This window comes from Chelonoidis abingdonii, chromosome 11, assembly GCF_003597395.2.
Source record: "Chelonoidis abingdonii isolate Lonesome George chromosome 11, CheloAbing_2.0, whole genome shotgun sequence".
In the NCBI taxonomy this organism is placed as follows: domain Eukaryota; kingdom Metazoa; phylum Chordata; order Testudines; family Testudinidae; genus Chelonoidis; species Chelonoidis abingdonii.
Window position 1 is genome coordinate 25,736,931 of NC_133779.1, and position 23,097 is coordinate 25,760,027.

Sequence of the window (23,097 nt, forward strand, 5' to 3'; positions counted from 1 at the left end):
TCCTCTCTATCATATCCCCCCTTCGTCTCCTCTTTTCCAAGCTGAAGAGTCCTAGCCTCTTTAATCTCTCCTCATATGGGACCCGTTCCAAAGCCCTCATCATTTTAGTTGCCTTTTTCTGAACCTTTTGTAGCCATGGCATGTAGGAGTCCAAATTACGGACCAGGACCCATTGTGCTAGGGGCTGTACAAACAGAAAGAAAAGATGTCCCTGCACCTGGCAGCTTCCAGTGCAAGCCAAGTGACCAGAACTGGAAACAGACAGACAGACAGAGAGGGGGAAGTGCAAGGGGAGAAGGAGGAAGCACTGCTCAGCAGGGCAGGCTGGAGTCTCAGAACACCATTGGCCTTTCTGTCAGTCAGCTTCTCACAGGCACCATGGCGAAGGAGAGTCTGAAGGAGGATGAGGAGGGAGGTTTGAGTATCTCTGGGAAGCTGCTCCCAAGCGATGGGGGAAAGCAGGAAGGTGCTTGTTTGAAAATATGAGGAGTGGGTGATGGAGGCTGGGGTCATGGGCTGATAGGAGGTGGGGAAAGACCTTTTGGTAATGGATGGGGATAGGTGAGGGGAGGGATCATTCATGAAGCACCTGGAAAGTGAAGAGAAGCTGCGTAGGTTTGATGTGCCCTGCCTTACTTCGCTCTTTTTCTCCACCCGAGGGGGTCTTCCACGAGACCTCTCCGAGCTGCCGGTCTTCCACCAGGACCTCCTGCAGACCTGGAGGTGAGCTCAGCTTTATAACCCACCTCTCATGCCTTTTGTGAGTGGGTCCTACGAGAAGGAGGCTCCCTGCCAGCCCCTTCTCCCCCGGCCCTCTGGACCATGCCATCGGGCCCCTGCTCCCCAATTCCCGCTACCAGCTTCTGGCTCTGCATAACCCAGCTGGCTGCGTGACCTGCCACCGTTCAGTTTCTGAAACGTGCCTAGCAAACTGCTCCACACCCTGGTGCTCCATCCCCCTTCGCTTCCTCACCTTGTGTCCCTACCCGACACCAAGGGGTGAGACCTCCCACTGACCGTGGCGGGTGAGGAGCCCTGGTGGGCCAGTCTCTATTCCAACCTGGTCCTGCAGCCCGCCAGGGATAGCCCTTGGCATGAAGCCGGGAGCACGGGCATGTCCCTGGTGTGGTTCACCCCCCCTCCCTGAAAACGTGTGGCGTAAGGACGACCCTGATGCACATCTGTGGAGTGCACCAGGCTGCAGCTCCCTGGACGCCTTTAAGCATTCTCTGCTTGGTGTGTCTCTCTGGATCCCTCCTTTTGACCCTCTCTCCCATCTCTATTTTCTCATTTGTTGATCTTTTGATGCCTGGCTCCAGTGGTTCCTCCCCTTAGGCCAGGGGAAAGAGGGGAGCTTTTGATGTGGGTGGGCTTGTGCCTGGCAATTCAATACACACATGTGTCTAACGAAATGGGCTTAAATAGTGGGCCAGGCTTTCACTGGCTTTAAATTGGCAAAGCATTCTTGGGCCTAGGCTAATTTACTCCTCCCGAGAGTCGGCCTCTAACTGGTGCAGAGACGAGATGGGAAGAGGCAGTCTCCAGCCCTCGGGCGTGCACCAGCCCCTGTCCTAGAGGACACCTTTGCTGGCATTTCTCTCAATCTCTCTCGTAGTAGCGATTCCAGTGCATTTATATAAATATGAATTGGGTCATAGAACAAGCAAGAATCACTGTACAGTCCAGAATACCCCCCAGTTCCAGTGGTCAGGGTGTTTTAAGGATGGGGAAACTGAGGTACGCAGCTTGTTCTCCATACGCAGTAGCAGAACCAGGAATCAAATGCAGCCGTTCACACTCCACATACCCTGGTATCTCTGCTAGGTAGTTCTGGAGACAGCTCGCTGTCCATCACTGCTGAAGAGATTTACACACACTGGACAGAAAAAAGAACGAGGAGGCCTTGTGGCACCTTAGAGACTAACAAATTTACTTGGGCATAAGCTTTCCTGGGCTAAAACCCACTTCATCAGATGCATGCAGTGGAAAATACAGTAGGAAGATATATATATATACACAGAGAATGGGGGTTGCCATATGAACTATAAGGACACTCATCAATTAAGGTGGGCTATTATCAGCAAGACAAAAAAAAAACTTTTGTAGTGATAATCAGGTTGGCCCATTTCCAAGAGTTGACAAGAAGTTATGAGTAACAGTAGAGGGAAAAATTAGCAGGGGAAATAGTTTTAACTGGACAGAAAGGGTCTTGTTTACTATGTAAAGTGAAGTAAATTCACTGACGTTAGCCTCTTTGGGAGCAGAATCTAACCCAGCGTTTCTCAAATGTGGCTGCATGTGGCTACCAGGTGCGTTTCTTGTGGCTACAGCCTCCTGGGCTGTGATTGGAGGTGTGGGTGGGTGTTGACATCTCAAACCCTGTTCTCTTCTCCTGATCCCCCTGCCTCCTTACCCACCTCCTGATCCAGGGCTTAATTTGTCCCGGAGCATGCCAGGGCTGAGGAAGTCTGCTGTGAAACGAGATATTAACAAATATACAAATATCACTTTTCCCAGGAGCAGACTTATTAACTAGCCATCTAAAAAGACAAAATCAAACACGCAAAGCACCTGATCTCTGTTTCTGTTCTGTTTAGGTCCAGTAAAGAGTAGAGACAGGTGTACATGATTGGTATTAATGAGTCTGAAGAGAGAGAAAAAAAAGAACCCCCACATCAATAAATTACAATGATATGGACATGTATATATGGGCATATTTATTTGTTTTTCCTAAAGTTAATTAAGTATTTTAGGGAAAAGTGTGTTGTGAGAACCCCATAAGCCCTGGAAGGGAGAGAGAGAGACCTTGTTCAACAGAGAGAGACCCTGTACGGATTTAGACTGGCTCTAACGCGGAGCCATGCGGCAGACACAGGATGCAGAGAAAAACAAACGTTACAGAGGGATGGATAAATGAAGGGAGAAATCCCAGCTGGCCTTGGTCTGCCATCTCCTGAGGGAAGCTATCACGTGTCCCTGTCGTTTGTACCGCACCAAACACATGGTCATAAACATTATACTATTTTAAAAAATAAATTAAAAGGGGTGAAACTGTATTTCCCATGGGAAGGTAACCCCATCCAGGCAAAGCCAGAGCAGTTGCTGTGAGGCCTGGTGCGGATGTGGGAATCGTACGGAAACGGAGCAGGAATTCTGTGATGCATCAGAAACACCCGTGAAAAGTGCCAGCTGGTTTTACGGCGGCTTGTGCATCCGTGCAAACTGTTTCCCTGCCGCCCGGGCCCCTTGGCACCTCATGTCGCTGCAGACAGAGAAGAGCGGCTGTGGACGCAGTGGAGACTGAATCGCACGACATCCTCTTGCAGGAAAGATGAATCGTTCAATCCCGGTGGGCTTGGGGGCCGGGGCGGCGTTGGGTGGGGGTGCTGCTGAGATGGACACAAGCCAGGACCCCAAAGCCACCCACGCCCTATTTTGGGGACCACGGCAAGTGGCTCCTTACCCAATAATTTTGACCCCCTCTGCCCCTCCTTCTCCTGGGGTCCCCCCCCAGTGCCTCTCCCTTTCTGACCCCCAGCTTCTGCACCTCGTCCCGGACCCTGCCCCTTTACCCCCTCGGGACATGTTCTGGCCCCTGCGCACACCCCCCCCCCGGGAATTGCAGGGAGCTGATGGGGGCGGCGGGAGGGGGGTCCAGCTGCTGCCACTGAGGCTGCTCCGTGGCAGCAAATCGGGAGGAGAGAAGCTGTTTTCTCCACAGTCACCGCCCCTGCGAGTCGCCAGCGCAGCCCGGCCCGACCGCACCCGGCTGGGAGGGAACCCCACTGCACCCCCCGGGCCTTGGGGGGACCCCAGGAGCTGCCGGAGGAGCACAGGTGAGGCTGGGAGGGGCCTGTGGGGGGGGATTGGTGTGGGGGGCTGGGAGAGGGAGGTGGGGATTGGTGTGGGGATGGGGAGGGGCAGATGTGGGGGGATTGGTGTGGGGAGGGGAGGGGCAGATGTGGGGGGATTGTGTGGGGGCTGGGAGAGGGGCAGGTGTGGGGCTGGGGGAAGGGGCAGTGGGGGGATGGTGTGGGGGATGGGAAGGGGGCAGATGTGGGGGGGATTGGTGTGGGGTCTGCGGAAGGGGCAGATGTGAGGGGATTAGTGTGAGAGCTGGGGTCTGGGAAAGGGGCAGAGATGGGGAGATTGGTGTGGAGGCTGGGGGAGTGGCAGATGTGGGGGGCTGGGGAGGGGCAGGATTGGGGGTTCCCATCAGATCTGGAGACAGAACTGATGGGGGAGGGATGAGGATTGATTTGGGGGTGGGGACCAGATAAATGTCTGGGCAGGGGGCCAGGCAGATGGGGGAGGGAGCTTGTGCAGAGAGACAAAAATCATTTTATTCACTGCATGGGGGTGAGGGGCAGCTAATTCTCACCCACCCACTGGGGGTCAGACACCAAACCCACAACAGAATCTTTAAAATCCCCACATGATTTGGGGGATCATTTCCCTGATTTTTGGCGGCTGACTCAGGAGTTTTGACCTGTCCAGGTTGGTCCATTTTCCTCACAGACTCCAGAGCCGTGACTCTCCCAGGGGCTCCCGGACTCCGTGCCAGGAAGGGGTCGCGCCCAGTGGGTGCTGCAGACGGGTGCTCAGGAAAGCCGGATTTACCCTGCGCAGGGAACCCGGGAGAAGTCTCCAGGGTGACGCTACTTGCCCCATCGCTCAGGTGCATTTCACACAACCTGCCCCTCTAGGCTGTGGGTGCAATTTGTGTCTCACCTGAATCACCCAGTGCTGGGAGAGGTCGGCTAAAGACGTCTCCTGCCCTCAGTGCAAACAGGCTGTGGCACAGAGAACCTCCGGCCGGCCAGAGAGCTGGCAACTTCCAAGGTTAGCGCCAGCTCCAGTGTCGGTACAATTGAGAAGCTCCTTCTGTTTGCAGGGCGACATTTCTTAGTGCTCGAACCTCGGCCCCCACACTTGGATTGCCCTGAAATCCGCTGGGCCTCGTGGGGTGAGGGCTGGGCCCGTCACCACGTTAGGGGTCATTTGACCAAGGAGTTCCCATGCTATCGCCCCTCCCCCCAAATTTTTTTCTTAAAGTTGAAGGCTTTTCTGACAAATTTGTGCACACCTTGGGGTGCAAGTCATGGCTCTGATTGGCCCCCAAAGGGTCTCGCTGGCATTCACCCCCACTAGTGCATGCGGGAGTGGGAACTAGCCAGGGGTGACTATGTAGGGGGTGCAGCTGGTACCAGGAGCATGCCCTCAGCCCCCACGTGGGGCTCGACACTGGGGTGCTGCCCGGGCCTGAGAGGGTCACTGCTGCTGAGGGCATTAGGGCTCCCTAGGCGAGGGAGGGCGGAGAATTGAAGTGGTGGCGCGTTCAGGGGAGCAGGCGGAGCAGAGGTGAGCTGAGGGGGCACAGGAAGTAATGAGGGGTAGAGGATCTGCGTCTTGCTCCAGCTCACCTCTGCTCCACAACCGCCGCCTCCCCCGAGCACCCCGCCGCTTGGCTTCGCCTTTCTCCCAGCCTTGCTGTGCGAAATCACTCGGGGGAAGGGCGGCGGATAGGTTAGGGGGTCCTGGGCCCACCCTGCTCCTCCTGGGCCTGGCCCAGGGCCCTAACCGTGATGGGGTGTTCTGCCACTGAGTCAGCGAGGCTCTCACCGAAACATTTCCTCCTGGACAATAACCAGTCTCCCCCCTCCCAGGACCCTCTCCTACCATATCTTCTGGAGCTGTAGTTGAGGTGTTGTCAGGGTCTCAGGGCTTGTCAGCGTGTGTGTTTCCTGGTGACTTTGATCCCTCTCGGACATCCACAGGGCACTTGGGTGTCAGTCTGGGTCTCCATCTTTCACGATCAGGCGTTTCAGCTGCCTTTGGGCTGGAGTTAGCAATGAGCATCCTTGGTGGCCAGGCTGGACTGAGTTGGGCTGTTCCCTTATAATAGTGCTGCATCTAGAGTATGCACAGCTCACAGTGAGGGGTTAACCCTTCCCCGTCGAGCACGGGGTGAGTTCACCCTGTCACACCAACCGGATAGCTTTCTTTGACAGGGTGACAAGCCTTGTGGATGAAGGGATGCAGTAGATTTGGTATATCTTGACTTTAGTAAGGCTTTTGATACTGTCTCGCATGGCCTTCTCATAAACAAACTAGTGAAACACAAACTAGATGGAACTACTATAAGGTTTCAGAGTAGCAGTCATGTGAGTCTGTATCCGCAGAAAGATCAGGAGGACTTGTGGCACCTTAGAGACTAACACTTTTATTTGAGCATAAGCTTTTGTGGGCTACAGCCCAGCATCTGATGAAGTGTTCTTTCTACTATAAGGTGGGTGTATAACCAGTTGGAGAATCATTCCCAGAGAGTAGTTATCAGTGGTTAGTGGTTCACAGTCATGCTGCAAGGGTATAACGAGTGGGGTCCCGCAGGGATCAGTTCTGGGTCTGGTTCTGTTCAATATCTTCATCGATGATTTAGATAATGGCACAGAGAGTACACTTATAAAGTTTGTGGACAATACCAAGCTGGGAGGGGTTGCAAGTGCTTTGGAGGATAGAATTAAAATTCAAAATGATCTGGACAAACTGGAGAAATGGTCTGAAGTAAATATGATGAAATTCAATAAAGAGAAATGCAAAGCACTCCACTTAGGAAGGAACAAGCAGTTGCACACATACAAAATGGGAAATGACTGCCTAGGAAGGAGAACTGTGGAAAAGGATCTGGGGGTCATAGTGGATCACAAACTAAATATGAGTCAACAGAGTGACACTGTTGCAAAACAAGCGAACATCATTCTGGGATGTTTTAGCAGGAGTATTGTAAGCAAGACATGAGGAGTAATTCTTCCGCTGTACTCCGCGCTGATTAGGCCTCAGCTGGAGCAGTGTGTCCAGTTCTGGGCACCACGTTTCAGGAAGGATGTGGAGAAATTGGAGAAAGTCCAGAGAAGAGCAACAAAACTGATGAAAGGTCTAGAAAACAAGACCCATGAGGGAAGATTGAAAAAACACTGGGTTTGTTTAGTCTGGAGAAGAGAAGAATGGGAGGAGACGAGAACAGTTTTCAAGTACATAAAAGGTTGTTCCAAGAAGGAGAGCGAAAAATTGTTCTCCTTAACCTCTGAGGATTAGACAAGAAGCAATGGGCTTAAATTGCAGCAAGGGTGGTTTAGGTTGGATATTAGGAAAAACTTCCAACTGTCAGGGTGGTTAAGCACTGGAATAAATTGCCCAGGGAAGTTGTGGAATCTCCATTACTGGAGATTTTTAAGAGCAGGTTGGACAAACACCTCTCAGAGATGGCCTAGTTAATACTTTGTCCTGCCATGAGTGCCAGGGACTGGACTAGACGACCTCGCGAGGTCCCTTCCAGTTCTGTGATTCTATATTTGCAATATCCCTTCCTTGGTCTGTGTCAGGTAGCGCTGAAATTCTCTCTCTCCTCTAGGATATTAGGTTCACCCTGAGCAGATACATGGCTCTCCCTCACACCCCCTCACACTTCACAATGCTGGGAAAGATCTTGGCGATGATGTTAGCACCACATCTCCCCGGGGCTCTTCAAGCAAATATTGCAACCAAATCTAAGAGGCTAATTAATTAAGATGAGCAATTATCAGCACAAATTAATTAGCCTCTTAGAGTTGGTTGGGCAACTCCCACCTTTCCATGTTCTCTGTATGTGTATATATCTCCTCACTATGTGTTCCATTCTATGCGTCCGATGAAGTGGGCTGTAGCCCATGAAAGTTTATGCTCAAATACATTTGTTAGTCTCTAAGGTAGCCACAAGTACTACAGACATTTTTGTTACAAATCCTGAAGTTCTCAGCCTTTTATGGAAGACTCTGGAATTATCCATTCAATGGGAAAGATCGACCTCATGTATTTCCTGCGATATCACATCCCTGTGGTCTTTAGTGGGCAGATTTTTACAACACTTAACACTGGAGCCTCCTGTCCCTGAGAGCCTGGAGGTCAAGAAGTGAATTGGCCGTGGAGGTCCTACACCACTACAGGCTGGGGACCAACTGGCTAAGCAGCAGTTCTGCTGAAAAGGACCTGGGGGTTACAGTGGACGAGAAGCTGGATATGAGTCAGCAGTGTGCCCTTGTTGCCAAGAAGGCCAACGGCATTTTGGGCCGTATAAGTAGGGGCATTGCCAGCAGATTGAGGGACGTGGTCATTCCCCTCTATTTGGCACTGGTGAGCCCAAACCTGGAGTACTGTGTCCAGTTTTGGGCTCCACACTACAGAAGGGATGTGGACAAATTGGAGATTCCAGCAGAGGGCAACAAAAATCATTAGGGGGCTGGAGCACATGACTTATGAGGCGAGGCTGAGGGAACTGGGATTGTTTAGTCTGCAGAAGAGAAGAATGAGGCGGGATTTGATAGCTGCTTTCAACTTCCTGAAGGAAGTTCCAAAGAGGATGTAGCTTGGCTGTTCTCAGTGGTAGCAGATGACAGAACAAGGAGTAATGGTCTCAAGTTGTAGTGGGGGAGGTCTAGGGTGGATATTAGAAAACACTATTTCACTAGGAGGGTGGTGAAGCAGTGGAATGGGTTCTCTAGGGAGGTGGTGGAATCTCCTTCCTTAGAGGTTTTTAAGGTCAGGCTTGACAAAGTCCTGGCTGGGATGATTTAGTTGGGATTGGTCCTGCTTCGAGCAGGGGGTTGGACTAGATACCTCCTGAGGTCCCTTCCAATCCTGATCTTCTATGATATATTCTATGACTCAATTCCCCTTTTATCCCCAGAGCAGGTCTCTCTACACCAGAGTTGAAGAATAGGAATTGGATCTCTGGGAGGAAGGTTGCAGTTCTGTGAAGCTGGGAGGAGGAGAGGAATTCTAACTCCAGGCCCATTACAGCAGCACTCGCTAGCAAGAACTTATAACGAGTCACTAAATGAAATGTAACCATGTGAAATTGTTCCTGTACAGGTCTGAGAAGGGGAAGTTCCAGCAGCCAGTGGAGATTTCTCCAGAACTGGAAGTGAGACTCAGTGATTTCTCCCAGAAAACTGATACCCTCATGGAGACGCTGAGGGAATTCAAAGGTACCTAGAAGGGATCTAGGAGGGGAAATTGGGATAAACCTGTGAGACAGTGAGAGGAGAATGGGGCTGGCCAGTTGGTTCATAGTTAGATGATGCATCTATTGAATTGTTGGGTGAGAATGCCACATGCTTGGGACCAAGTATCGGGGTAGCCATGTTAGTCTGTATCCACAAAACCAACAAGAAGCCCTGCGGCACTTTAAAGACTAACAGATTTATTTGGGCATAAGCTTGGGGACCAAAACACTCAGGTTTATGAATTTAAACCTTTATGTATACCAAAAATGTGCCTTGCAAATACAATTACTATTAAAACAAGAAATGACAAAGCAGCACTGGCCAGTTACCATCTCCTGGGGCATAGGCAGATTTCTCCTACGACGCGTTGACTACCCCTTACAAAGTCCGACATATTATACATGCATTAGTTCTTTCCCAATCACCTTTGAGTGTTATGAATATTAAATATCTTGTGTAACTCGTACAAAACACATGCACCAACTTTTTAAGGCCGAGGCTTTTGCGGTCCAAGATCATTTCATGTTGTTGTTCTCTTTTCTGATTCGTTGATTACCATTGATTATGCATAGGGCATTTTGACCCTTTTCTGTACGTGGGGGTTGTTTGACTTTGCTAACTGCTCGGAGGCAGGACGTTTTGGGGGTCTGCTGTCTTTCAGCACATTGTGCGGTTGAAACATCTCTTTGTGCCACATAGCCATTTATGAGCACGTCGCTTGATAACAAAGTCCGTTAAAGCAGCAATTCCTTATGTCAAGCAAACTCCTCACTAGGTCAAAGCCAAACAAGTCAGCATAATCACACAGTCTCGGTCCGTCCAAACCTGAGCAGAAGAAATGACCCTTGTACCAATTCCCAGTGCTTAATGTAATAAATAGGGGAAAGCAGAGAACAAGGGACAAAGATGTCTCGCATCAATTCATGACTTACCAAAGATCACAACATTCAGGCTCAAATTCAGCAAAATGGCCTAATGTTGGCCATCGGTGTTTCTTTCCCGACTTGAGAACTGCAGGGCACATGCTCCAGAGCTGTTTAGCATCCACAGATGCAGGTGGAGTCAGTGGGAGCTACAGGTGCCCAAACCCTCTGAGAACCAGACCATCCACAGGGGCCTAAAGGTTGGCACCCAAAATTAACGGCCACGTGTTCAATCTGGATCCAGTCCATTGCTATGATTCGGTCCTGTGTCGCAGGCAGGGTGGGAGAGGGAGGGGGTGGACCACGGATAGAGGGAGGTGGGCAGCATCAAGCTGGGCCTCTGGTACTCTGCACACTGGCCAAGACACATGAGGGCCGCTGTAATACGGATGCAACTCTGGCTGGCTTCTTCTTAGCCCGTGCCAAGCTCTGCACCGGGCCCCGCAGCCACTGAAGAGCGGATTCACAAATTGGCTCCCCTCTCTCCTGTAGCCGATACAGGCCCAGTGAGCCAGCCTTCCCCCCGCCTCAGTTTCCCCCATGGATAAAATGATTCTATTATTATTTCTGCCTATGGTGGACGAGGACCCCGTCATGCCGTTCTCTGTAGAGACGCTGAGTTAACAGACCCAGCAGCTCACCATTGGAGCCAGGATTTCGCAAGCTCTGAACATTCCATTAGTGTCAAAGGGATGACACTGGTATGACAAAAATCTTTGCGTGAACTGTGTCTAGCTTATGAAACAAGGCAGCAAGTGAGTGAAACAAAGCAGCTGGAGTCTGAAGTGGGGGATGAGGGAAAAGTAACTCTCTCTTTTGCAGATGGACCTTTGGTCTGACCCAGTATGGCCGTTCTTATGAGAGGGAAGAGAAAGTTTCAGAATAATTTATATTAAATACCTGAGTGTGGGTCTGTATCTGTTTCTCTGTCAGGATTTACACACAGTTCTACGAGTTCCAAGTGGGAATGTTATAAATAGGAACACCTGAAATCTCCTCTTGTTTCTCTTTCCCCTCCAGCCACTCTGCCGCCTAAACTGGAGACAAGAGGGGACCCCCTAGGAGCACACAGACAGGGTGAGTTTGCCGGTGGAGATTGTCTTTCAGCCATGAGAAAACTCCAGCGAAAACTTCTTCATGAGAGGGTAGCTGAAGTTAACCAACCAAACCGACGCCGACCATCGCACACAGCCCAGCATAGAAACACAGTGGGGAGATCCCCAGGCTGAAGTCACACAGGCCATCCTGACACCAGCCTGGGTGCTCGGGTCACGCCCACGCTGATGAACAGAAACACACTTCCCTGCCCAGCACCCGAGCAGAGCTCCGTCACCAGCCCTCACCTTTACCCCCATGGCTAGTCCCCGCCATCCAGCCTTTTCCCCGGGCAGGGCTGGGCTCTGATGATGGCTCCATGGATTGCGGGGATGCTGCTCCCTTTCCTACTCCCTGGGCTGGGGGCTGCCCCACCCAATACCCTCTGGTCGTAGGTGGCTTTTCCCCAATGCTGCACTTCCCACTCTGCGCCCTAGCCGGGGAGTGGAGGGTGCCCGCAGGGGAGGGGAGCTTCCCGCTGGGTTTTAAAGCTGGTAGCTGCCTCCTCTACCCCCTCCTTGCTAAAAGCTCCTGCCACCTTCCCGCTGGGGCTGAACTGCTGGGAAAGTGAGAAACGAGGAACTGCAGCGACGCCTCTGTTCAGCCTCAGGGCCCAGGACAGCGGCATCTCCCCGGGATCCAGGACTGTCCCAGGCAGAAAAGGTTGCTGGGGACTGTGAGAAATGATCCCAACCTCCTTTCCCCACCTCTACCTGGGCTGCGCTGTGCCCAAGGGTGCCAGAACTGGAGGGAGGAAGGTCCAAGGGGTCATGACCCTCCCACCTTTGAAAGTGGATGGGCCTGGTTTTCACCAGGGGCCTGGCCCCTCCTCAGGCTGGAAGCTGGATCCTGGCTTGGGTCAGAGCTGCCTGGGCAGCTGAGAGGTCTCCACCTGCCTGGAATAGGGGGCCCGAGAGCAGCGCCCCCACCCAGGTCCCTCTCCCAGGGCACGTGGAGACCCACGGCTCCCCACAGCTGCCTGGGCGGCTTTTATCATGACCTGGCTGCAGCTTTTTGTCAAGTCGTGGTGGAGGGATCTGGGTTCCCTGGATCCAACTTCTGGTATGGCCGGGGGGGCAAGGCCTTAGGCAGAAGAGGAGGGGAGGGGCCACAGAGAGGGCAGAGTCACAGAGAGGGCGGGGCCACATAGGGGATGGGGCCTCTCCCCCCCCCGCCCCAACACTTTTAGGAAGACCCCGTTGCCTCTGGCTCTTCCCCTAATGCTCTGGTTCTCTCTCTCTCCCCCCAGTGCACGTGACCCTGGATCCAGAGACGGCGCATCCCGAACTCGTCCTCTCTCCAGACAGGAAAAGCGTGAGATGGGAACACACGCGGCAGGCTCTGCCCGATAACCCGGAGAGATTTGACCCTGAGCGCTGCGTGCTGGGCTGCCAGGGCTTCACCTCGGGGCGACATTGCTGGGAGGTGGAAGTGAGGGTGCAGGAGGGGGGACACTGGGCGGTGGGGGTGGCCAGGGAGTCCGTGAGGAGGAAGGGCTGGATCAACCTTAACCCCGAGGAGGGGATCTGGGCGGTGGAGCGGGGCTGGTGGGGTCAGTTCCGGGCTCTCACCTCCCCGGCCACCCGCCTGCCCCTGTGCTGCATCCCCAGCAGGATCCGGGTTTGTCTGGACTGTGAACGGGGGCAGGTGGCATTTTTTGACGCTGTTAGCGAGGCCCCGATCTTCATTTTCCCGCCGGGTTCCATCTCTGGGGAGCGAATCCGCCCCTGGTTCTGGGTGTGGAGATCCTGGCTCAGGATGTGTCCCCCAGGGGACCCCAAAACCGACCTGCCTAGCCTCCGGTGCCCTAGTCTCTATGACTGTGGAGGACTGCTGTCTTCCTACCGACTGTCTCCCTGCGGTCTCTGCGACCCCGCCGGCTCCCTGGAGTCGGTGGACTTTGAAACCACAGAGAGCAGGGAGTGATGGAGGGACAGCAGCCAGTCGCGTCGCCCCCAGGATTTCTGTAGCCTCTTTGTCACTGTTCTCTGTGGTCCAGGATGACTGGCCATGGGCGTCTCTAGCTAGCTATCATCCCAGTCTTTGTGACCCTGGCGGACTCCCAGCCCCCTGGCACTTTACCTTTGGCCCCTGAAACCTCTTCCTCCATCCCTCCCTGCAGCACCAGGGATGGGGGGAGGACCCCGGGAGCAGCCCGAGAGGGATCAGCCCAGGTGCTGGAACTTGGGGGGCTGGGGGTGCGGTAGCACCCCCTGGCTTGCAATGGTTTCCATCAGATACAGGGCTGACTGTTTTGTTCAATGGCTTTCTGCACCTCCCTCACCTCCCATACAAATTGTTCCTGCGCCCCTGAGCAGATGTGGGGGCTGGGCAGGGGCACAGGATTAATTAATTAGTATTTGGGGGGGTTGGGGGGAGCTGGAAACGCCGCAGCAGCAGGGAGTGTTTTGTAGAAATCTGTGTCATTAGATCTCCCAGCCAGCACCTCTCCCCTAAGGCACAAAGTCACCTTCCCCTGTAACTCCCGGACAGCTGCTCACATTGCGAAATTGTCACATATACCCGGGGGCTGGGCACGGGTGCAGAGAGACCAAAGCCCATTATATAATCGTTTTTAAAAATCCTCATTTGGGGTCAGTCTCATGATTTGTATTTATTCTTTTCAACTCCTGAGGTGGGCAGGGGCAGGGGCAGGGGCAGGGTGGGTTGAACCAGAGGGAACAGGAGAAGCAAGAGGAAATTGTGAATTAAAATAAAACGAGACTGAACGGAGCGTCTGGGAGAAACGGTGACAAACAGAACTGAAAAGTGTGAAAGAAAAATCTGCCTGGCAGGGGAACCAGCCAGGGAGCAGGAAGAGGGGAAGGGATTGAACCAGGGGAAAGAACGGAGAAGCCAATGATCTGTGGCAGGGAGGGGAGGACAGTGGGAGAGACCCAGGGAAATAAGCAGGGATGGGAAGTGAGGGTTAGAAAAATGCCGAGAAGAAAAGGGAACAGGAGTGGTGCAGAGATTGATGACGTTACTGAAAGTGAGCCTGTCCCATCGTAATTCCCTCTGTTAGTTCCTGCATGTTTGTGCTACTGTCGTGCCATGAAGAAACCTGTTCTCAGTAGTGGGGATCTCCTTTCCCATCCGCCTTTTACTCTCCAGCTTCCCAGTTACTTACTGTCAATAAAACATTACAAACAATTTTGTGTCCCAGGTGCGCTTGCTGGTGGGGGGAAGGCCGGGGATTGGCTACCTGACTTGGTTGGGTTCTTTGCCCCTCAGAGTTCAAGCAGCAGAGACATCATGTTTATTCCCTTCCCCCATGGAGTTCAAGCCGATGGGGTGAGCTCTCCTCTTCATGGCTGGCGGGGGGGAGACTCAGCAAAGTCTTCTGTCCACTGCGGTTCCACAATGGCTTTGTCGGTGTCTGTGGCTCACCTTTTGGTGGAGAAGAGATGACCCCTTCTGTGATAGACCAGCACCTCACACTTAATGATGCCTCGCGCCTGATGGGTTTACAGTTGCAGAGCAAATATTTTTATAGTTACCAAGCAAACATTTAACTATTACCTCATACCGGGGTAGGCAACCTATGGCCCATGTGCCAGAGGCGGCACGCGAGCTGATTTTCCGGGGCACTCACGCTGCCCGGGCCCTGGCCACCAGTCCGGGGGGGCTCTGCATTTTAAGTTAATTTTAAATGAAGCTTCTTAAACATTTTAGAAACCTTATTTACTTTACATATGACAATAGTTTAGTTCTATATTATAGACTTATAGAAAGAGACCATCTAAAAACATTAAAATGTATGACTGGCACGCGAAACCTTAAATGAGAGTGAATAAATGACTCAGAATAGTGCTTCTGAAAGGTTGCTGACCCCTGCCTTATAATGGGAGACAGATATTACAAGTGAGATTAATGCAGGCAACACCGCAAGCATTTCATAAAATGTAAACACCTTTTTTTAAAATCCAGCCCCTCTTTAACACACACGAGAGCTGGACTGGTTGCCAGCTATGATGGTTCAGCGAAGCCAAGGGGTCTGGATAAGAGCTGCTGCTGGGTCTGCCAACACCACCCAGAAAGGATTTGAAGAAAGGCCTCTCAGCAGAGTGTGCTAATCACCAGCTGAATGCTCCGATTTTAGTCTGTTTAATTCTCTGGGTGCTGTGGCTTCAGATAAACTTTATTCTGTACATTTGCTCATTTCTATCTTCTGGCTTTTAACTTTGTCAGGCTGCGAGTATTCAATCCATACGCCTCTGCCTTAAGATGCTAGACAGTCTCCACAAGCAAATGCCTTGATGGGGCTTGAAGAAAAACAGCCTGTGTAACTTCAAGTGAAAACGCTGCCGGCAAAGGTTGAGGGATGATCCCATAAAATAAAAGAATCAAGTGAGACTTTCCCCTGCAAGAAGAGAAGCAACAACACCCTCCTTGTGCAAGAAATCTATTAGCAACCTTCAGTTGCCAGGGAACCGAAGGTAATTTTCCATAGAGTAGCCAGCTCACATTATCAACCGCAGTAATATTTTGTCAAGTATCAGAGGCATAGCCGTGTTAGTCTGTATCCACAAAACAATGAGGAGTCCGGTGGCACCTTAAAGACTTACAGATTTATTTGGGCATAAGCTTTCGTGGGTTAAAAAGAACCCACTGCAGTTGCATGGAGTGAAATGCATCTCCATGCATCTGAAGAAGTGGGGTTTTTTACCCACAAAAGCTTATGCCCAAATAAATCGGTTAGTCTTTACGGTGCCACCGGACTCCTAGTAATATTTTTGGCACTGTTGTGTTGCAACAGCATTTCTTTCTGAAATCACATTGTTCACACTTTTTCTTTAAATTCACATACACAGTCTGATTGGCTGAACAGTGATACGCCACCCAAGGGCCAGGGGTGCAAATTTTCAGTCATTTGGTGGGGTCAAAGGGTTCTTGAGATAGACACCCCACACCCACACACGACCTGCTTTTAAAAGGTTGTGAGCTAGGCCTGAAACATCCAGCAAAAGCCTGCCCATGGCTGGGTGAGGGAGCTTCCCCCCAACACACCCTGGAGACTACCCTGGGCTGGGAAGTGGATATGTCTGTGTATTTCTCAGCAGTTTGTACTGGCTGAGGCGTCACACTCTTGGGAAGATACCTGTCACCATTACCCACACGTCGCAGATGAGGTAAGAGCGGCTGCAGAAAGTGAACACAGACAACACTGGGCAGATTATTCATAGAGAAGGGTCCCCTGTGCCTTAGCCTGACCTCCTGTGTCACACAGAACTTCCCACAAACTAATTCCTCGAGCATCAGTTAGGAAAAAAAAATCCAACCTTGATTTAAAAATGTGTCAGAGATGAAGACTCCACCACACACATACCCCCACCCCCACCTTGAGAAATTGTTCCAATGCTTAATTACGCCCCCATTGGAAATGCACACCATAATTCCGGGCGTCTCGCTAATACTGCAGAGCCACACTTCAATCCCTTCACCGCCCGGCCTATTCAAGTGAACCTATCACATCCACTAGCCACACGCTAGAATTTCAGGCTTGGTGCCTGGTTCAGCACAGAAATAGGGCTGCAGTGGATTTAGGCTTCGAGCGGTAGCCAGATTCCTACTGCATTAGTAGCCCAAAGTCACTTAAAAACTAGCCCCAAAGTAGCCCGGTCCTTTTACTGAAACAAAGTTTTTTAACACATTTGTATAACCTGATCTGTTACCCTAGCATACATGAGCTGATGCTAAGCTACAGGGGTTAAGATGAACAGGCTTAAATTTGTCAAGGAGGAAAGTAGTAGTAGAGAGCAAGTATGTGTATGAATTAACAAACGAAGGGGGTGGGGAGGAAATTAATGATGGCTCAAAAGTAGCTGAGATACTAAACTGTTAAAAAAAAAAAAATCAGTGGAACATAAGAACGGCCATACTGGGTCAGACCAAAGGTCCGTCTAGCCAGTATCCTGTCTACCAACAGTGACCAATGCCAGGTGCCCCAGAGGGAGTGAACCTAACAGTGATCAAGTGATCTCTCTCCTGCCATCCATCTCCATCCTCTGACAAACAGAGGCTAGGGACACCATGCCTTACCCAGCCTGGCTAACAGCCATTAATGGACTTAACCTCCATGAATTTATCCAGGTCTCTTTTAAACCTCTATCATATCCTCCCTTAGCTTTTCCAAGCTGAAAAGCCCTAGCCTCTTTTATCTCTCCTCATATGGGACCTGTTCCAAGCGCCTAATAATTTTAGTTGCCCTTCTCTGAACTTTTTCTAATGCCAGGCCAGGTCTGTCACATCTTATGCGCATTTAACATGCGTGATTTCAGCTTTATGTGGGTGGCAAAAACAAAAACAAAAAAAGAGAAAAATAACAATTTTAAGACTGTACCTGTAGTGCGGGTGAGTCCGCCAGCCATTCAACTCAATGTAATTTTGACTATACGCGGTTTTCGCTTTACGCGCTGCCCGCGGAATGGAACCCCCATGTAAGATGAGACTCGCCTGTATATCTTTTTGAGATGAGGAGACCACAGCTGTAAAAAACGATGTAATTAATCTGTAATTAAACAATGGGTGTTAGCAGCATGGATCTATAGCAGATTCTTACAGCCACAGCCGACAAATTGTTCATGGTGTCTTGGGCTTATGTGCGCTGAAGGGTTTATACACAGAGTTCCTATAACTAGAAAAGGATTAAGTTGGAAAGAGGTATCTGGTGTGTCATCGTAAAGCCTGACCAGAGTAAACATCACCTCCATAAGATTCATGGAGGGTCCTCAAGTTTGAGACTCTGCCACCCTCAGAAATGTTAACGAATAAGTATAACGGGAGATAAAAATGGTGACCAGCTGGAGGAGAAGGTGATATAGCAGACACACAGCTGCAGAATGGCTGCATGAGGGTAGCAGTTGCTTGTATCTGCAGGTACAAAGGACCAGCAGCTCTTCCAAAGGTATTCTGGTATTGGGAAAAAGGTCCTACAAAAGTGCAACCCCACTCTGGGGAGACTTGGTAAAAATCCAGGCATTCAAAGAGGACTCAGTGTTTCTGGGACCTGACCCAAAGGCCATTGTAGGTGTAAACGGGGGAATGGTCCTGGTATTGGGGGGAACTTCCCTGGCTTATGCATGACTTGGCTAGTGGAAGGATCTGAGTCCTTGCTCCCACTCCCTTTACCCAGAGCCCTGCCCGACCTCAAGGGTCCCCTTCCACCCTCCTGTGTGGCAGAGTCCACATAACTCCAATAAGGCTGGGCCCAGGATTCCTGGGGGGCTCGACCCCCAACCTTGTCATGATCACTTCGGACAGGGGCGAGGGTGTCCCCGCGCCGGGGGGGCTCTCTCTGCTCTGCACGCTTCCCCAACCCACTGATCATTACACATAGTTCAAGCAAACACAATTTATTAACCAGCCACCAATTTAAAAAATAAGGCAAAATGGGAAAGATTAAAGGAAAACAAACAACCCCGCTCAGTTACACGGGGACATCACAACCAGCGTCTCTGGAGGTTAAAGGGCCGTTCGCTGCCTGTGCCTCACCTGTCCTTCCCACGCTCTGGCCGTGCTGCAGGGACGTCGCGAGTTGGACATGGCTTCACGCTCTGGGTAGCAGGACTCTTCTTCCCAGCATCACCCCCCCCATTGGGGTTACGGTCCCTCTCCAAGGCTGGTTTGGCTGGGGGGCACCTCCCTGCACTGGGCCTTCTGCACAGGGTCCCCCTCGCTCTCCCCAGCTGCTCACCGCACCCAGCTCCACACTGCTCCAGGTCCAGCTCCACTCGCCCTCAGCCCTGATGCTGCTACTCTGCCTCCAGCCCCCTGGGTGGCTTTTCTGGCCCCGCTGGCTCTGGTTTCTGCAGCTTTGCTCCCAGCACAGATTTGGTCCCTGGTTCTGGTCACTCCTCTCTCCTTAACTCTGCCCTACTCCGGCCCAAGAAGCTCCAGCTCACATGGAGGACGGGATCCCCCCGGCCTCCTGATTCCCTCATTGACCTGCCTGCCCTGTCAATCAGGTCAACCTGAGCCATTGCCCTCTCCCCACTGGCCCTGGGGACTGTCAGTCTCAGGGTCCTGATTTCTCATCCACCCTTCTTCTTTCTTTTGGTGCTGGGAGAGAGCGAACCAAAAACCCCACTCACTTTCAGTAAGGGGCCAGGCGTCCCCTTGCCTAGGCAAAGGACAGACTCCCACAGGCAAGTGCGACCAGAATAAATGGCCACACTCTGTACCTCAATTACAGGTGGGGAACAACCGGGACGCAGGGCCGGCACTTCCATTTAGGCGGCCTAGGCAATCGCCTAGGGCGGCAGGATTATTGGGGGGCAGCATTTTGCTGGGGGGGAGGGCACGGCAGGCAGCTCCAGTGGACCTGCTGCAGTAGTGCCGGCGGAGGGTCCCCTGGTCCTGCGGCTCCGGTGGACCTCCCGCAGGCACGGCTGCAACAGCTCCACCGGAGCCACGGACCAGCGGACCCTCTCCACAGGCATGACTGCGGCAGGTCCACCGGAGCTGCGGGGCGGTGAAATGGCCGTGTGCCTAGGGCGCTAGAAACACTAGCGCCAGTCCTGCTGGGACTTGCCCGCAGGGACAATTCCAGGGGAGGTCATTCTGCAGTGCGGCCCCTGCACCCTGACAGGCTTCCCCCTTTCTCTGTAATCATCAAGCACAGCTATAAAATCCTTGTTGGTTCTCCCTCTTCTCTCTCACCGTGTTGCTTTGTTATCTATTATGCTCAAGTTTCGCTCCCATTTCAGTTTAAAATCACCTCCGATTTGGGATGTTTTCCCACCCCGTTTTATTTGCAGCAAATCATCCTTGTTTTGGGGGGGAACGCGATGCCCTCAGCCATTCCCTGAATGGGCAGGGGGTTAGTGGGTGCAGAATAGGAGGACCCTGAGATGCGCCTGCCTCTGGGGTGGGGATTGGGTGGCTGTTCTCTGCCAGCAACAGGGCATGGAAAGAGCACAGGATAGAAAGGGCGGAGCATGTGTCCCCCCAATGGAGACAACCCAGCCCCAGATTACCGTCTCCCACTTGCTTCCTGCTTCGTCCCTACCCAGCCCGACCCAGCACCCCTCCCCCACAGCAGCTGCTAGTGCTGGTCCAAGACCCCCGTGCTCCCCCGCTCCCCACTGGCCGCATCCGCCCTCATCCTGTTCCCTACTAAAGCAGCATTGCCCAGTGCTCCTTGCTCCCGTGTGATTGTCAGCCAAGGGGGAAACCGTCCCCTTCTGCTGTTTCTTGATCATGTCTCTATAATGCCCCCCACCTGTCTCTCAAATTACCGAACATTGATATTGGTGTTTTTCTCTGTGAACAAATAAATAGGTTTTCACCCCCACTTACTTCTTAATTCTAAAATAGTGACATAGCATCCTTAAAAATATTGCCCTGTTTTTCTCTAATTATCTGTGACTGATATTATCCCCCGAGATTTTCCCATCTAATGATATATTAACATCAGATCTTCTCCAATGTTGCTGTTTTGTCAAATTCTTGATTATTGCTTGATATAAAGTCCTTGCACGTTTTTCCCCCATTTTCTCTCTAATTCCCAAAAATGTATCTGGCGTTCCACTCAATTTTTACCTCGTTTATCAACTGAGGGTATAAAATTCCTCATACATTTCCACTTCCCTCTGATTTGGGACAACAAATCTTAAATGCCTTGGCAACAAGGGCACATCGCCATCCGCGCGTCTCTGTCACTGCACGGGCGTCAGCCACTGGTGCACCTGGGTCCCTCCTGTTCTGCGGCCATGGCATAGTTGAGGGGTGATGTCAGTGGCCTCTCCTATATGAGGTCAGACCCAGATGATCTGCTGCTCCCTTGTGGCCGTAAATCCAGCCGTCGGGGAGAGGAGGGAGAAGCAAGAAGCTGAGGGTGGAGAGGTGATGGGGAGGGACAGCAGGGGACTTAGGTGAGAAGCCACCTAGCATGACAGGTTTTGTGAATCCCATTCCAAGGTGCCAGTTTCTCCCCATTCGCTGTCCAGGAGCCTAGGCGTTGATCTCTCTGGTGGCACAGGTCTCTGTTAGGAACCAGACACAGACCTGAATCGGACTCTCTGTAAGCTACACCAGGCAGAGTTTCTGTTAAAAAAAATAGTTATTTTTCTTCAGCTATCTCATGTGCAACACGGATTTCATTTTACACTCCTTTGCAGCACCTACAGAGGGTTAGTTCAACACAAACGCTGCTTCTATTTCCTCCATATTTGCATAGTTAGGGACAATGTTTCACCAATCGAAATCTTAGCTAGGAGATATCTGCAGGCGTCACCTCCTGTAGGCCCTGGCTCCTAACTGCTTTGGGAATCAGCTGCGTGAGCATATTGCAGAACTCCAAGCCACATATCGTGGTACTTTCTCCTCCGGTCACTTGAGATAATATTGGCCTAACGAACTGAACAATACAGTGATCGCATGCAGCTCCTTCAGTACATTGTAGAATTTGGAGTGGGCCATTCAGCATTTCATAGTGGAGAATTAAAAACACGAATGTTTCTTTGGCATCATGTCCTATTGGAGTACTCTCCTGTGTTGACCGAACTGCATCAGAATCTCCAGAGTTGACTGAACTGTCATCATGGCGGGGTGGCGGAAAAGCAAGAATAAAATAAATGACTATTTTTGCCAGATAGCTAGTTGTCTCAAAGTCCCCAATAAATCTGAGCTACATTCTCTCAAACAAAACTAGCGCCCCACTATGTAACCAAACGGCCTTTAGGAAAGGGAGAAAAATCTACAACACTGAGAGGAATAAGACACTTTCAGTTTTAGATAAAGTAAAATTCCAGAGCAGATTATATCTGATGACTCACAGTCAGGACAACAGGTTCACGTTGTGTTCTTCTCGGATATGTTCAAAGGTGCTTTGTTCAGCACTGTCTCCTTTTATTGCGTCATGTTATTTAGGAAAGTTTTAGCTTTATCATCGTGGGGGAGGGGGAACAGCTAAACTTCTAATCTGCAAACAATCCATACTCAGCAGGAAAAAGCCCAGAAGCTGCTTTGCAAAAGGATGGAGAGCGGCATTTAAACTCAATGATCAAACTGTGTTTTGGACACACTCGGATTCCTCGTCCAGGTCTGCGACACTTTCCGCTCCAGTCCTGATGAGTCTGATTTAGGATCAAGGAAATCAAAGAGTGAGCTGAGAACACCTCATCACGTCACCCTTTGGGAGGTGGAAAAGATCAATTCTACATGGCTCGGACAAAGAGTAACTCTGATGGGATGGTGGGGAAACAGGGAATCCTCCCATCTCCTTCAGCACCACAGACGCTGAATTGACACTTTCCCCCCTGCCCAGGCTCCTTGTTATAGTTAAATACATTTTAAATGAGGATAAAGGTACCAGACATAACTGCTACTCATCCCAACTCAGAGCAACGTGACAACAACTGGGAAGAAGACGATTGGTCCCCCAGAAAGGAGACCCGGTGACTTTACCAATTGCTTTGCAGTGGGAGGAGGCGTATAAATGTGATGCTTAAGGTTTGTTGAGATTAGGACAATGACAGAGGTTAGGTCAGGTCATGAGGAAACATTCTCTATAACCTGGGCATCGAGACATGGGTCAGGTCTTTCCTGCAAGAATAGTTCAGCTAGCGAATGCCTCGAGAATCAAAGTGGAAATGAATATTTTACCTCAATGTAGCTAGCTGAGATAACTCCTGTTCAGGGCTGCCCGGGGTGGGGGGGGCAAGTGGGGCAATATGCCCCAGGCCCCGCAGGGGCCCCCACAAGTATATAGTATTCTATAGTATTGCAACTTTTTTTTATGGAAGGGGGCCCCTGAAATTGCTTTGCCCCAGGCCCCCTGAATCCTCTGGGCAGCCCTGCCCCTGTTTCCCCCATCTGTGTCTGAAGGACATTCCTGGCAGGCGGGACGTACAGTCCCACTATTGATAGAACAATGGAGTAGGTAGAAAGGACCTTGGGCTTCACTTAAAAGAAGGCCGAGCTACAAAAGACAGAAGTTGGCAACTCCCCTGGGGGACCTGCAGGATCACGGTGAAGCAAAGGGTACAAACAGCCTTGAGGGTCACTATATGGGAATTAGCAAAAGTATTAAAGAA

General features: G+C 51.3%; 4 protein-coding genes across 4 annotated transcripts in view; 3 read left to right on the forward strand and 1 right to left on the reverse strand.

Annotated features, from left to right (window-relative positions):
• Positions 1 to 23,097, forward strand: part of LOC116824745 (uncharacterized) — an 864,335-nt gene that overhangs the window by 741,498 nt on the left and 99,740 nt on the right. The gene's annotated exons all lie outside the window — the stretch shown is intronic.
• Positions 1 to 23,097, forward strand: part of LOC116824014 (uncharacterized) — a 585,485-nt gene that overhangs the window by 350,257 nt on the left and 212,131 nt on the right.
• On the forward strand, positions 3,656 to 13,238 carry LOC116823299 (E3 ubiquitin-protein ligase TRIM15-like). Its single transcript, XM_032777770.2, has 4 exons — positions 3,656 to 3,836; positions 8,908 to 9,023; positions 10,985 to 11,041; positions 12,309 to 13,238. Exons 2-4 carry the CDS (start codon positions 8,999 to 9,001, stop codon positions 12,983 to 12,985), a joined length of 759 nt encoding a protein of 252 aa, XP_032633661.1. The 5' UTR covers positions 3,656 to 3,836; positions 8,908 to 8,998; the 3' UTR covers positions 12,986 to 13,238.
• Positions 20,592 to 23,097, reverse strand: part of LOC116823303 (uncharacterized) — a 703,657-nt gene continuing 701,151 nt past the window's right edge. The window contains 1 exon segment of the mRNA XM_075070438.1: positions 20,592 to 21,106. Within this exon segment, the coding sequence (XP_074926539.1) occupies positions 20,931 to 21,106 (176 nt within the window). The 3' untranslated portion in view covers positions 20,592 to 20,930.